Source organism: Mustela nivalis, assembly GCF_964662115.1.
Source record: "Mustela nivalis genome assembly, chromosome: 10".
Lineage (NCBI taxonomy): Eukaryota > Metazoa > Chordata > Mammalia > Carnivora > Mustelidae > Mustela > Mustela nivalis.
In genome coordinates, this window is record NC_139029.1 from 5,406,401 (window position 1) to 5,420,286 (window position 13,886).

The 13,886-nt window shown below is 40.0% G+C and overlaps 1 protein-coding gene across 7 annotated transcripts in view; it reads right to left on the reverse strand.

Annotated features, from left to right (window-relative positions):
* RERE (arginine-glutamic acid dipeptide repeats) overlaps window positions 1–13,886 on the reverse strand; it is a 417,613-nt gene that overhangs the window by 217,435 nt on the left and 186,292 nt on the right. For all 7 annotated transcript variants that reach the window (XM_082685303.1, XM_082685300.1, XM_082685297.1 and 4 more), the window contains exon 3: window positions 5,459–5,529. In XM_082685303.1, coding sequence (XP_082541429.1) covers window positions 5,459–5,529 — 71 coding nt within the window. The remainder of the gene's footprint in view (window positions 1–5,458; window positions 5,530–13,886) is intronic.

Sequence of the window (13,886 nt, forward strand, 5' to 3'; positions counted from 1 at the left end):
AATTACTTATCCTCAGTAAGTTTTCACTTTAAAGATGGAAGAGCACCTTCTTGCTTTTAATCTACTTTCAGAGAAACTTGATTTGGGGGAGAGGGGACAACATCAGCGGCGCACGGAAGCTGCAAGGGAGCTAATTTCTCTGCAGCCCCTCTCTGTTGTACTGTGGCAATCAACTTTTGGGGTAGGGTTATAGATGCAGACCGGGAATCCAAAATTCCAAAATGTTCCTCCCTTGGCTGCCCACATTTGGCAATGAAACCAAGAGGGAGATGGTGTTCAATCTTGAATAACATGGCCCCCATGTTCACAGCAGTACTTGAGATGTGCCTCCGTCAAGTGGTACTATGCAGTCTCAGCTATCCCACATTCACAACCAACACTTAACAATGTATACTGTCAGGGACATAAATGATACACAAAAGCACAGTCATCCATGCAGAGTCCTAACAACTCACTGAGCCCTGAACAGTCAACTAAAATACCATAATATCCCTAATGATATATCCCCAACTTCAGGGAATCTCTAAGATCAGGTTTAATTTTAACCACAACTTTTCCACTTTTAATAAACCAAACTGGAGCCAAGATGAATGGTATTTGCTCAAAATAATATTTGTAATAATTACATACCCAACCTACAAATTCATTTCATGCAACAGTTAAAGAATCAATAACTATATAACTCTAGGAAACCAAAATCTTATTTTTTTTTCTATTGTATGAATGATTGGGAATCCACAAAGAATGCCCATGTAGAATATTAAAAGGAAGGGCGTCAATTACTTATCTGTGACTGAAGAATTAGATATGAAGTACTACTACCAGAGCCAAACAAGGTACTCCTCGGTGTTTTACTGCATGAAAATCACTAAACAATCTTGCAAAAAGCATTTTCAGAGTTTACGATTATTTCCAGAGAGCAAATTCACTCCATTATATGCTGAAGGCCTAGATTTCTATAAAAATGGAAGTTTACTGATATTTTACAGTAAAAGCAAGAAAGAAATCTTTCTTTTGGGACAAAAGGTGAATGGCTTCCTTCACATTGATCCTACTCAGAGTGTTCTCCAAAGAGAATGGACAGACATCCAGTAATGCCACAGATGTCTGTCCCATTAGAAACTAAGGTCACTGAGGGAAGGAACTTTACCCTGCAGACTTCAGGTTCTTCCAAGGTGCTGTACCCAACAAAGCACACAGAGTAGGCTTTTGTTAAATGCTTACAGAATACGCTGATTAGGGGTGCCTGGGTGGCTCAGTGGGTTAAGCCTCTGCCTTCAGCTCAGGTCATGGTCTCAGGATCCTGGGATCAAGGCCTGCATCCGGCTCTCTGCTCAGTGGGGAGCCTGCCTCCCCCTCTCGCTTTGCCTGCCTCTCTCTGTGTCAAATAAATAAATAAAATATTAAAAAAAAAAAAAAAACAGAAAAAGACAATGATTACCACCAAAAACATTCCTCACTGCACTCAGGAATATATTGCTCCTTGGTGATACAGTGATTCCGACTCACTCAGAAAGAGGACTCCGAAAGTAAATTAAGTCACACCACACACTGATCTGGGAAAGCTAAGGGAGAGCTGCAGAGAAAACGGTTGAAGACATTATATGAGCCCCTTTCAGTTAATTAATGGAGATCCACTCAAGCTGGCCCAAGAAGAGAGGCCTTTACTGAGCAGAAACAAGGATAATCCAAGAATCCCAAGGGAAGAAGCATTAACACAGCAGGCTCCCGAGAGCTCAGGGAGAAAGCATGCCCTCGTTCCTGCTGGCCTTGTACTGCTCTCTGCACAGATGCTCTGATCCTCTGCTCTTCCTGGCTTCCTGCCCTGTAACGCCAGCTTGCCTGTGACCTGTTTACACTTGCCAACGCTCTCTGCACTGAGGCTGAGGCGACCCTTGATTCATCCTTCCGGCTTTCCCCCTCAGCTAACTGCTTCAGTCTCTCAGTTCTCTTTTCAAGAAAAGCCAGAAAGATCAGAGATGGCCATTCCATATTACTACTCTTTCAAAAAGATAAAGATTTTGCCGGCTGCCTTATTATTTAGTTCAGAAGCCTAAGGTACAAAGCTGCCTTATTTAATTGACGATCCCTCCTTATTCCTACTCCTAAGCATACACTATCCATAATCCCACCTCACCTCTCCTGTCTCTTGAACCCCTGCTTTGACTACCTGTGCCATAGATACTTCTGTCATCGTAGTCAACTCCAGTTTGGTCTCCTAGTCTGTAAAAAGCCTGATGAAATTAACACTCCCTAAAAGGATGAAAGCTTCCTAACAGAACATATAATTTGCTTCCTGTGAAAATGCTACTTTCAAAAGCAGCCTCTGCTCTGCCAGGAGCTCAGTCACTTTGCTCCACCACAGCTTCTGCCTATGCCTGTGAAAGTGCAGGCTCTAAACACATCTACCCATGTACGGTAACTGTGGCCTTACATATTTCGATGGTTAAATGTTAACAAAGCAGAAGCCCTGGATCCCATTCCCACAGGCAAGATGACCAGATAAACTATCATCCACAACAAGGATAACTTTGAAAGCAAAAGGGGACACTGTGTAACAGTTTGCCAGGTTTAGTATAATCCTGCACACACAGACAACTATATTCCAAATCACGGACTCTGACTCTATGGGATGTACATAGTAGCAGAGCCCAGAAGACAACCCAGGTTCCCACATAAAATCCGAAGACCCTTCTTATCTCTCATGGAACTAGTTCCTGAAATGTTACCCAGGGTCCTCAGTTCAACAAATTGGCATTATGCTAGTTTGGGTTACTGGTCATAGATGTTTCCTTAATGCCCGCTTCTCAATTCCTTAACTTCCATCGTGTCTAACACTGTAATCTTACTTAATATGCACCATAAGGGCATTTGCCCAGTTTTTACAGTCCCAAATATACCATATGTTCAAAAACTCACCAAGGTAAGGGGTCATTCTAATTCATGGTGTAAACAAAGGACCACAGCTCTCCGTTACAACCCCAAACCAAAAAAGCTTAAAAAGATATATAATTAGTCAACAACATTTCAAAGCTATTGGGTTTTTGTTTTCTACTGCTCCACTTGCCATGCAAGGTATCTGCTGTGGGCAAAACCAACTCCAATTTCTTCTTTTTTAAAATCTTGCAGAGAAACTAAGTATATTTCCTTCTGTTCATCTTTTCCCCTTATAGCCTGGGTATGCTGAAGGGAAAAAAGCTATGATTATTCTCATCTATTAAGCTATCTTTTCGTAAGTAAAAATGCAATCAAGAAAAGAAGAAAGTGGGTATCCAGACAATAACTGTATTCTTGGGGCGCCTGGGTGGCTCAGTGGGTTAAGCCGCTGCCTTCGGCTCAGGTCATGATCTCAGAGTCCTGGGATCGAGTCCCGCATCGGGCTCTCTGCTCAGCGGAGAGCCTGCTTCCCTCTCTCTCTCTGCCTGCCTCTCCATCTACTTGTGACTTCTCTCTGTCAAATAAATAAATAAAATCTTAAAAAAAAAAAAAAAAAATAACTGTATTCTTTCTTCAGTAAATATTCTTACACAATAACTACAAGCATGTGCTGAATACAGAACTCAACAAAAACAAGAGACACAGCAGTGTGCAACTTACATACCATGCCCACTCCCCACACTGTATTTGCAGACAGCTTTAATGTGTTGTACCAGACCAATACTGACAACAGCTTTTATTGCTGTTAATACACTGAGCAATTACTGTAACTCAGCAGGAACCTCTGCCCCAAACAGCAACTATCACATTGTAATCAGCATTTCATAAGAGAAGCTGTTCAAACATGAAGGTACCTGCTAATGTGCTAAAATTGTACAAAAAGGGGTCTGAATCTAATAGGTTAAAAAAAAAAAATCTTTGCAATTTTATTTCACAACTATATCTTTTCCATGGTATTATGTTTGGTTTAAAAAAAAAAAAAAAAACCACACACACAAAAAGGATAAGCAGGGACAGAGAAGTAGCAGTTCTGCAAGCAAAAGAAAATTCATCAGGAAGCAAAACCACTGCCCAGATTTTGAGATGTCAGTGCAGCATCTGCAAAAAAAATCTTTGGAAAAAAATATTTAATAAATAGCAAAGACCTCTAAAAATGGCAAAACTTCATGTTGACATAAAATGGGAACAGAAAGCATTTGATATACAAAATTACACTGCAAGACCTCCTTGTAAAACAAGCAGGGAACTTAAAAGCAGCCTACCAAGAATAAATAAATCTTAGAAGTAAATGGTACTTTTGACTCTCTTTTCAAACAGTAAGCATGTGTTACTTAATGCAACAAAACTTTAGTAAGAAAAAATAAGTGGCATGCAATTTTTTTGAACTAGCTAAGTCGGAATATACTAATTGGGTATTTGGGGTCATTAAAAATGATAAAAAGAAACAAAGGAGATGCAGAATTAAAGATCTCTCCCTACTACATTACCTTTCTTTAGACTAAAGTATCACATACAGAATGTGAGAATACAGATTTTGTCAAGTTACAAAGGGTTTTGGAAAAAAACATTCACAGAGACTTATACATACCTCTACGGAGCTAAAGAATTGGGATTTCTCTATACCTAAGAAGGGAGAGAGTAGTTCACAACCTTCAAGTACAAAGATCCCTTTTTAATGTTTCAAAAGATCCCCCAAATGGCAGTACTCTGATAGTATTTCACACAGCAGTTATTTGAGGAAAATATGTAATAAGCTGATTCTTAACTGTATACTGTCATTAAATATTAAGTGAATTTTTTAAAGCACACCAGCATATTAATATATTTGAAAAGTAGTTGTACAAACACAGGAGAGGCATATTTTAAACTGAGAATGTTTATTTGCAGACCTTTGTAAAATCTCTATAGATATCCAGGGATCCAAAGTCCCAAGTGTGGGAATCACCAGTCTAAAACCCAGAGATTGCCTCAGGGGCAGTATCAACACCTCTAAACTTGGGGCAGGTTTGTAATAAGAAAGTACAGTAGCCATGCTATTCCCAAGCCAGAGTTCCTTTCCCCAAACTCCATCACCAGGTGACCCCAAGATACACTCCAAACTCACTAAAATCTCTAAGGAAATGATAGTTGCCACCAAAAACTAGTCTCTGGCGCGTTAATATTCTTTTTTTCCAACTCACCACCAATTCCCAAATCTACTTTACTTCAGGCTCTTCACGATGGCTGAGAAGAAACAAACTACTTCAGAAACTCAAGAAAATCTCTGAAATTATTGTCAAAACAACTGCTAGAGAATGAAAACTTTGGGAACATTGATCACAGTACAAGCTTTGGAAGTGTTACAAAACCAGAAGGATGAAACAGCCTTACACATGTGGTGCAGCTGCCAGGCAGTGAGCACTCGGAAGTGGCCTGGTTATCAAGTCCACAACCAGCAAGAAGCAACTGAGAGAGACAGCCAATGCAACTGGAAAAAAAGAAGGCACAGAGGAGAATCAACAGCACATTTAAAAATGCTTACCAGTTTGAAGTCTTGAATGCTACAGATGAAATACGGCGTGTTTGGCCTCCGACTCTCGATATACACACAGTCTTTAAAAGAAAAAGAAATTTTAAAACAATGATATTTACCATTAAGGGAACAAAGACAGGGCCCATAAAGCCACTGTATAAACACACACATGGCAAAGTACATATCTTTTATAGAAAATTTTTTTCAAAGATGAATCATAAATTACAAGTAAGTTTAAGCTAAGAGGAAAACAGCCCTTGGGGTTCTTATCGACCACTTTTCTGATAATTTAAAGAACCTGATAAAGCCTCAATTATTGTTTCCAAGGTGCCTGAAGAAGGGGGAGAAAGAAACAGGATTAACCATTTTATGAGGAAGAAAATCCAACCAAGCGAATTACTTGATCACAGCTACACAAGACAAAATCTTAAATGTCTTATTCAGAAAGATAGTACCATGTCTTCACAAAGAGACATGGTTTGCCAAGTGCTTCTTTGTTTTCAGTAAACAATTTGTGAGGAAATACATGAAAGATATAAACACGACTGGCTTGAGCATACTGTTACAATGACCTGTGCACCTAAACCAAGAAAAAGAAAGAAATCTAACCAGTTGTGGATAATTTACTATTAAATTTCAACCTAAACACTTTGTTATGTTTTCTAATTATAAAGAAAACCAAGGCACCCTATCAGAGAAGGGATGCAGTAAACCAAACCACACTTTCCTCAAGGGATTAAGAGTGCTTTCTTAAATTACATTTGACATAGCAATGGTTGGGTAATTATGTCTAACATTCTCCACAGCTGGAGTCTTAAAGGGCTGCTCTTTAAAATGGCAGGTTGAGATACCTTTTTTTTTTTTTTTAAGAAGCAATGATTTTAAGAGAAGCAGTGGCTTTAAAGGGACTTTAACACTCTCCACAAGGCAACCCAAGATCATCATAAAGCTTCAGATAGGATCCTCTAAGTATTATTTACTGAGAACTAAAGGCATCTGTGGTCAATCAAATTTTCTAAGGATAATAAACATAATACCCACATTCAAAATACCATTTGTTTTATCCCTCCTTGTGACCCTTCATGTTAAGTGAATCTCAGAATAACTCAGATGCCTAAGAATACGAGCAGATTCCTCTACTGCCTTATGAAACACACAGAGCCAAGAAAAAGAAAAGGAGCAGAAATATGGAGCCATCCATCCCATGGACAGTCCAGTACCACCACAAGCACTAGCTGAGCCACTAAGAGGTGGATCATGAAGAAAGCCCTCACCAAGGACACTTCCTTCCAAAAAACTTTCTGAAAGACATCAGGATTTCTGTAGCCCAAAGTCAGAAAAAGAAGAAATGTGAATGCCAATCATCTAGGCATTCAGAATGTCCCGACTGATTTCTCTACTCAGATGGAGACGCAACAACAAAGATTCGATCCCTGAATCCATGCACAACAGTAGCTCAGGAATAAAATGCTGACTGAACTTTCTATTTTGTTCCAGGGTCCAGGATGCTAAATAACTCCGCTTAACATTCAAGCAATATCCATTTAACATGCCAATCATCTCAAGGAACAAGAGAGCTCTTCCTACTTGGGTAGATATCAGATATCTGTCTTCTTATCCCTAATTTGGTATTCAACTAAAAACATTCCCTACATAAAAACCTGCAGTTCCAATCTGCACAATTTTGGAACAACCCAAGATTCTTAATTTCTGTGTGCCAATCCCTAATGTACAGAATACCAGTATTTCATATCTCTGGATATCAATTTTTTACCTGCCTCACTCAACCTGAACATAAATCACAGTCTAGAGGCCTTCTTCTTCCTATCACCTCCTACAGAGAGCTTTTTCTTCTAAATCTCATAACACTGTCATACCGGGCTATACACTCACTGACTTCAACACAAATGGGTCACTTCCCGACTGATGACTTCCGCTTCCTTAAAGTCCATGGGACCAAAATGTGCAGCACACAAAGGTCTGGTCCTGCACCCCATCTCAACCTCCACTGAGCTACAGCATCCAAAATTCCACCACCCTGTCCAGGCCAAACCCTCTTAATTCCTTCCATCCCACCAGCACCTACTTTATCATGAGTTAGCTCCAGGGCCAGTAAATTCTCATGGGTTCTCTGAAAAGAAATGGCAACATCTTCCTTAAAAAAGCTTTAAGTATACTTTTCATAATCCATAGAATCATTAGAACTATAAACCTTCTAACTCTGAGGATTAAAATATCTAGTCACTTGAATACAAAAAAACTTTCCAGAAAAGGATTCTCACTGCAAAGTTACATCAGGAAAATAATTATCTATAAATATACCTGGATGTAACACTCTCAGAGAGGGAGGAAAGAACTATACTGGGACGTGGAGGACGACCCCTGATATCCTTGTGCCTAAAAGCTTCTTGGCAGTGTTGGAGGCAGACTCTCACCTGCTGGCCGGAGAAACGCTGCCATGAGGAATAAGGTGGTGTGAAAAAGAACCCTGAACTTGACAGATGGAATTACTACATTTACTTATTAATGCCTTGTTAACAGATAAAAAGTCACCTCTTTTTGTTTAAAAAGCTACTATGTCAGCTACTGACAAAAAAAAGCTACTACAAAAAAAAGCTACTATTGATCCTAATTCATATCTAAGAGACTAATAATAATCTGTAAAACAGGTCACTGTATCAAGTGATCTCTATCAGTATCTGGAAACTCATACATGAAAAAGATAAGCTCACTTCATAATTAAATGACAAAATTTAAGTTTATTTTATGTAAGTAGTCCTTAAACACAGAATCACTAAGATCAGGGGAAATACAAATTAAAGTTTTTCACAATGTATAACTTGCCAAAGAAATGGGGAAAAATACATTGTTTTGACCTGACTTTTTAAATTCATTTTAAAACTAAAAGCATGAAAAATTATTGTAGAGTCAAATTTTTATTACCCTCCCATAAAAATTAGAGTGATCCAACTGTACATCCTAAGCGACAATCTGGAATTAAAGTCTCATGGGGAAAAAAATCTACTTATTATTACTCTTAGTGATTTTCAAAACAAGGTTAAATAAGGCCAAATACTCACAAGAAATATTTCCCTCTTGTCTCATTAAAGAAGCAGCTATTTAAGAAAATAATTTCATATAGGTGTTTATGGTGAGCACAAAACTAAAGTGATATAATTTGGCAAGGGCAAGAGGAGAACGTAAGTCAAGAGCAATGTTAAAATTTCAGTTGGAATATATGCCCAGCAATCTTTTAAAGCCAAAATGATTTGCCAAGAATTTTCATGCAATTTATAAGTGCATAGATTGTCTGAGGCTGGTTAGAAAATTGGTTTCAGTCAGTTGGATCAATGATCTTCAACCTGAAAATCTCCCATAGCTGACACAAGTACTACAGACACCTTTTTTCTTAGAAAGAAAGGAAAAGCAAAGCAAGCAAGGCCCCCCTTTTGTTAAACAAAGCCAGCAGTTCTGAAAAAACTGAGCAAAGCTGAAGTAATCCATTAAGAGCATGATGCACATTTTCAAAATTACCCATACAAAAATGCGTATTTACCAGATTGAGCAAATGGCTGCTGCAGGGCAAATACACGTATTTTTTTAATCTTAAAATCAGCAAGCCTGAAATACACCAGAGAAATGAGTGAGGCTATTACCATCGATATCAATTATTTCAAACAATACATGATAACTCCTTTTTTTCTTACTAGGGGTGTCTGGAAATAAAACCACAGGTCTAGGTTGAGACCTGTTCTCTAACATCGAGCCTCTGCCAAGGAACGGATCATACGATTAAGCGACCTCAAATCCTGTACCCATGCTCCGTGCAGTGATATTGAACAGGGGTGTTTCTGGCTGTTTCTCACAACCTCAACATAGCTTTGCGTCCAAGGATCTTTTGTGCCATCCGCAAACAAGAGAACATTTGCTAAGCTGGGGAACGAAGTCAGCCAAAACATGAAGGCAGATTCTTTTTTTTTTTTTTTTTTTTTTTTTTAAAGATTTTATTTATTTATTTGACAGAGAGAAATCACAAGTAGGCAGAGAGGCAGGCAGAGAGAGAGAGAGAGGAGGAAGCAGGCTCCCTGCTGAGCAGAGAGCCCGATGCGGGACTCGATCCCAGGACCCTGAGATCATGACCTGAGCCGAAGGCAGCGGCTTAACCACTGAGCCACCCAGGCGCCCCATGAAGGCAGATTCTTAAGGCAAAGAAAGCCCTCTCTGCTTTTCAATCCTCAGCAAATCAGCAGGTTTATGTAAATAGAGCAAGAGCATGGTCCTCTCAAGGGTACAAACCACAGCCTGAAGCATCAGGCAGTTTGTCATCCTGAAACACAAAGAACTGTCAGCATCCTTCCTGACAGCCTCCTCCCAGAGCACAGTGGACACCTACCTCACCAACTAATTGAGCAAGCAGCGCTGTGAGCCCAGCATTAAAGCTGCGGTCACAATGTGCAGGCAAGGCTCAGCCTGTGCTGAGCTCTGTCCTTTAAAGAATCTCCCTCCTGTTAATGCGTATCTGCCCCCTTAATCTTTGAAATACCCTCTCATCCCTTTGCAAGGCATGACAGTGCCACCGTAATATAATTTCCAAGAGAAAACCTTCTACTTGTTTTAAAAAAGAGAGAAGAAAAGAAGAGGAGCAGCATGCACAGACAGGCTTTCTCACAAACACACTTCCCGGAGACACGCAGTGTGGCACAGTGGTGGACAGAAAGGCTGACTCTCAGGACTGCTCCGTCCTTCCGTGCTCCATTTCCCTTACACAGGATTCCTCCACCCTGGACACCGAACCTTCCAGTGAGGTATCAGCCGACTGGTCTAATATTACAGGGTCAAAAGTCCACAAGTATCTCACTAGTTAATATGGGTGTTTCCAAACGTCCAACATGCAAAAAGGTACGGAGCTACGCACACATGTAAGAAACAACGCTGAAATCCCAACCCGCACCGCATGGCCTCCAGCGGAGCAGCCTCTCCCCTCGCCAGCAGCCTCCCCACTGAGCACCACCAAATCCATCACCATTCCTCACCTCTGTAACAAGACACTCCACGCCACAGTAAACACTCAAGAACTATACAAGGAGCAAATGACCTGAACAAAAATGTAAAAACAGAAAAGCACTTATATGAGATCCCATTAAAAATGCTGTTGTGTAACATCAATGTGAACATAAATGTTATTTTCCAATAAATACTTCTTTAAGGACTACCTCAATTGCAAGATGGTCTACTTCTAGTTTTCTACTAGATTCTTTTGCAGGGATGGGATATACCCACATCACGTAGGAACTGCGGAGAAGTAAAAAGGGAAAAGGAAACAAAAACTGGGAAAATTGCACCTCAGTAAGTGAAATCCTCTCAGTTTTTACCTCCATCCTGTGTTCTAAGCCTGAAAACTGGCACCAACCCGGCTTGCTACACCTTAACGAGTCTAAAGCCAGTGGGGAAAATACCGGAGGTAACACATCCTTGGTCCCTTCCTTTTTAAACTTCATGAAAATTAAATCCCACATATTCCAATGTCTACAGATTGCCACCTAGCACTACAAAGCGAGCTTTTCTCTGAAGACAGAAAGTTGTGTACTTCCAGCAAACATTCATCTGAGGATAAACCTCAATGCTAACAGGAAATTAAATGATGAGAAAAACCAGCTGGAAGGCTGTTTCAATTTCCCACCTTCCCCTTTCCTCCTCTAGAAGTTAAAAAATCTTCTAGTACATCAAAAGCTTAAAGACTGATCCCAAACAGTCACATTTCTAACTTGAAGAAGTGATGCTGGTGTTTTGGAGTAACGGCTGCGGCCAGACCCCACCCCACGTCTCAAATCAATCATCTGTTGCACAGACTAGAGAACTCTGCCCTGCCAGCAGCAGCAATCTTACCAGTTACATGGATACGCTAAGTATTGGCCCTAGTTTGACACTCTTACTCAAGCAAAGAGTGTCTGAAGCCCTCTCACCACCATTTCCTTCTGCAAGTGTTCCTTAAAAAGCCCTCCTTGTGATCCACACTGAATCCCAACTGCGAAAAAGACCCAAGCCAGCTGAACATCCAAACTCCAGTTAAGTGATGTGGATCTCTCCTACAGTTTCTAATGACTGTTTGTGTGGAGCTTTTGTACCATAAGAGAACACCCAGAATCTAGCTGGCAGGAAGATCTATTTTACAAATCAGTGGTGGCCACGTGCCCCATGGAAGCAAAAGGCATTAGAGACACAAGGAAGAGGCATTTCCAGCCTGCTCGCACTCTTGCTGCCCCACTGCACCTACCTTTCTAGTGCTTGGGAAGGTGGGTAAGAACCCTACCCCCAAATCAGTGGGTCCTATCTAAAACATGAATTCTCAGGGCGCCTGCGTGGGTCAGTTGTTAAGCGTCTGCCTTCGGCTCAGGTGATGATCTCAGGGTCCTGGGGTTGAGCCCCACATCAGGCTCTCTGCTCAGCGGGAAGCCTGCTTCTCCCTCTCCCATTCCCCCTGCTTGTGTTCCCTCTCTCACTGTGTCTCTCTATGTCAAAAAAAAAAAAAAGGTTAATTCTGCGATAAAATCCCTATTAAGTTGAGGCTGACTGATTGTTAATGAAAAACAATAGGTCCTCACCGCAATGATTACAACTGCAGCACGGCTAAATATGTACATTTAGGAAACCAACTCGAATAGAATTCAAACACTTCTAGGAACGCTCTGCCCAGTAATCGTAGGAAAAAAATAACCAGCAACAGGATCACGTGAAGCTTCCACTCTCCCGATATGGCTGACAACAAACAAATCGCTGGTCTGATCTTCTGGTGTCACATCCCGCAGAGCAGATTTCAAGCAACACTGCTTGTTCCTACTCAGAAAACAATGTGCTGGGAGCCTGGGCTTTACAACAAATGGTTCAACCAATTTGCAGTGCTCACTGGAAATACACAGGAGAATTCTCGATGCCTGGGCTATAATTCTTATTTGGCAAATGATTTTATTATAAACTGGTATCATAGTGAATTCATTTTCTTTACAGGTTTTCTGCTAGTGTTTAATGGACTGTCAGGATAATTTAGATTTCATCTATTTAAACTCATTCAAGCCTGGCTCCTGATTGTACAGTAAATGGAACATATTTCTATTCACGGAAATTAATGACAGTTAATTGTAGTCTGCAGTTCTCAATTTTCTAAAAGCAACTGTTCCACAGCTGAAGCACCAAGCTACAGAATTTCCCACACCAATTGTTTTTTGTATTTTATAGGCTTCCCCATCTTGTAAGTCTTTCTTGTAAGACTACTGTATACAATCATATAACATTTCAACCCATTCAAATATTTATCAGCTTTTTAGAAAGAGGACTTAAATATAACTAAAGGCTGGGAAAAGAAGTTCAGTTATCAGTCTGAACAGACAGATGGCTCAATTTTCATGGATTTCTTTTTAGTTAGCAAAACTGAAGATTAAAATTTCCTGCTTTACATATTTTTTTTACTTATTACTGGACAATTTTCTTATATATTTCAAATAAATCACAATGTCAATATTAATTGAAATTCATTAAAAGTAGGCTAAACTTACTATATGGATTTAGATATACACACAAGATACATGACACAGATTACCAACTACTGTACTGAATTGCTTCTGAAACTGATACATCGTTTACAGAAATTTACCTCTGAGTTTTATTTACCAGACAATACAACAATCCCATGAGTGAGTTCTCTTCTTGAGTTATTAGTCTTTCTCCTAAGCATCCACACATCCGTCTAGGAGATACTAACAGGAGAAAAAGGCATGCAAAAAAGCACCTTAAAAGAAACTTATCAAATCAAGACCCAAATAATTTTAAGGCAAGCATCCAGAATTTGCTGCCCCAAAACCAGAACCACCAGAGTCACAGACCGACAAACCGCAATCCACACACAAGAGAAGTAAAGGAAAACCACAAGCTACCCTTTTCATTCCTTTCTACAGTGTGATATTTACATCTACTCAACTGGGTCCTGAATCATAGTTAGAAAACCACGTCATGCCCTGTTCCATGAAATTCCCCATGCTGTTGCCCCTAACAGAGATGATCTGCCTCTACCTAGTCCTACTGTAATTCTGTCCAAACTCCAGGACCCAAATCAAAGTCTTCATGGTCCTTCATGTCTTCCCCAGTATCACCAACGTATTGTCTGACCTATTCAGTTGGACTATTCAGTCCACTCACTGCCTGTTACTAATATAAAACATCACCCGAATAAGTGTAGTTTCTCCCTATAAAATGAAGATCAAGGACTAGAATCCTGTCTACCTTTATATCTTGCCCTTCCTCACCTCCACAAAACTCCTTGTACAAAGTTATAGGTACAGAAGATTGGGTTCTTAAGTTATCAGCTGATCAATATGCTGCTAATATTATTGTTGACGTCTAACATACCCCATTAAATTCTACTAGTGTATTCAAAGACTATTTC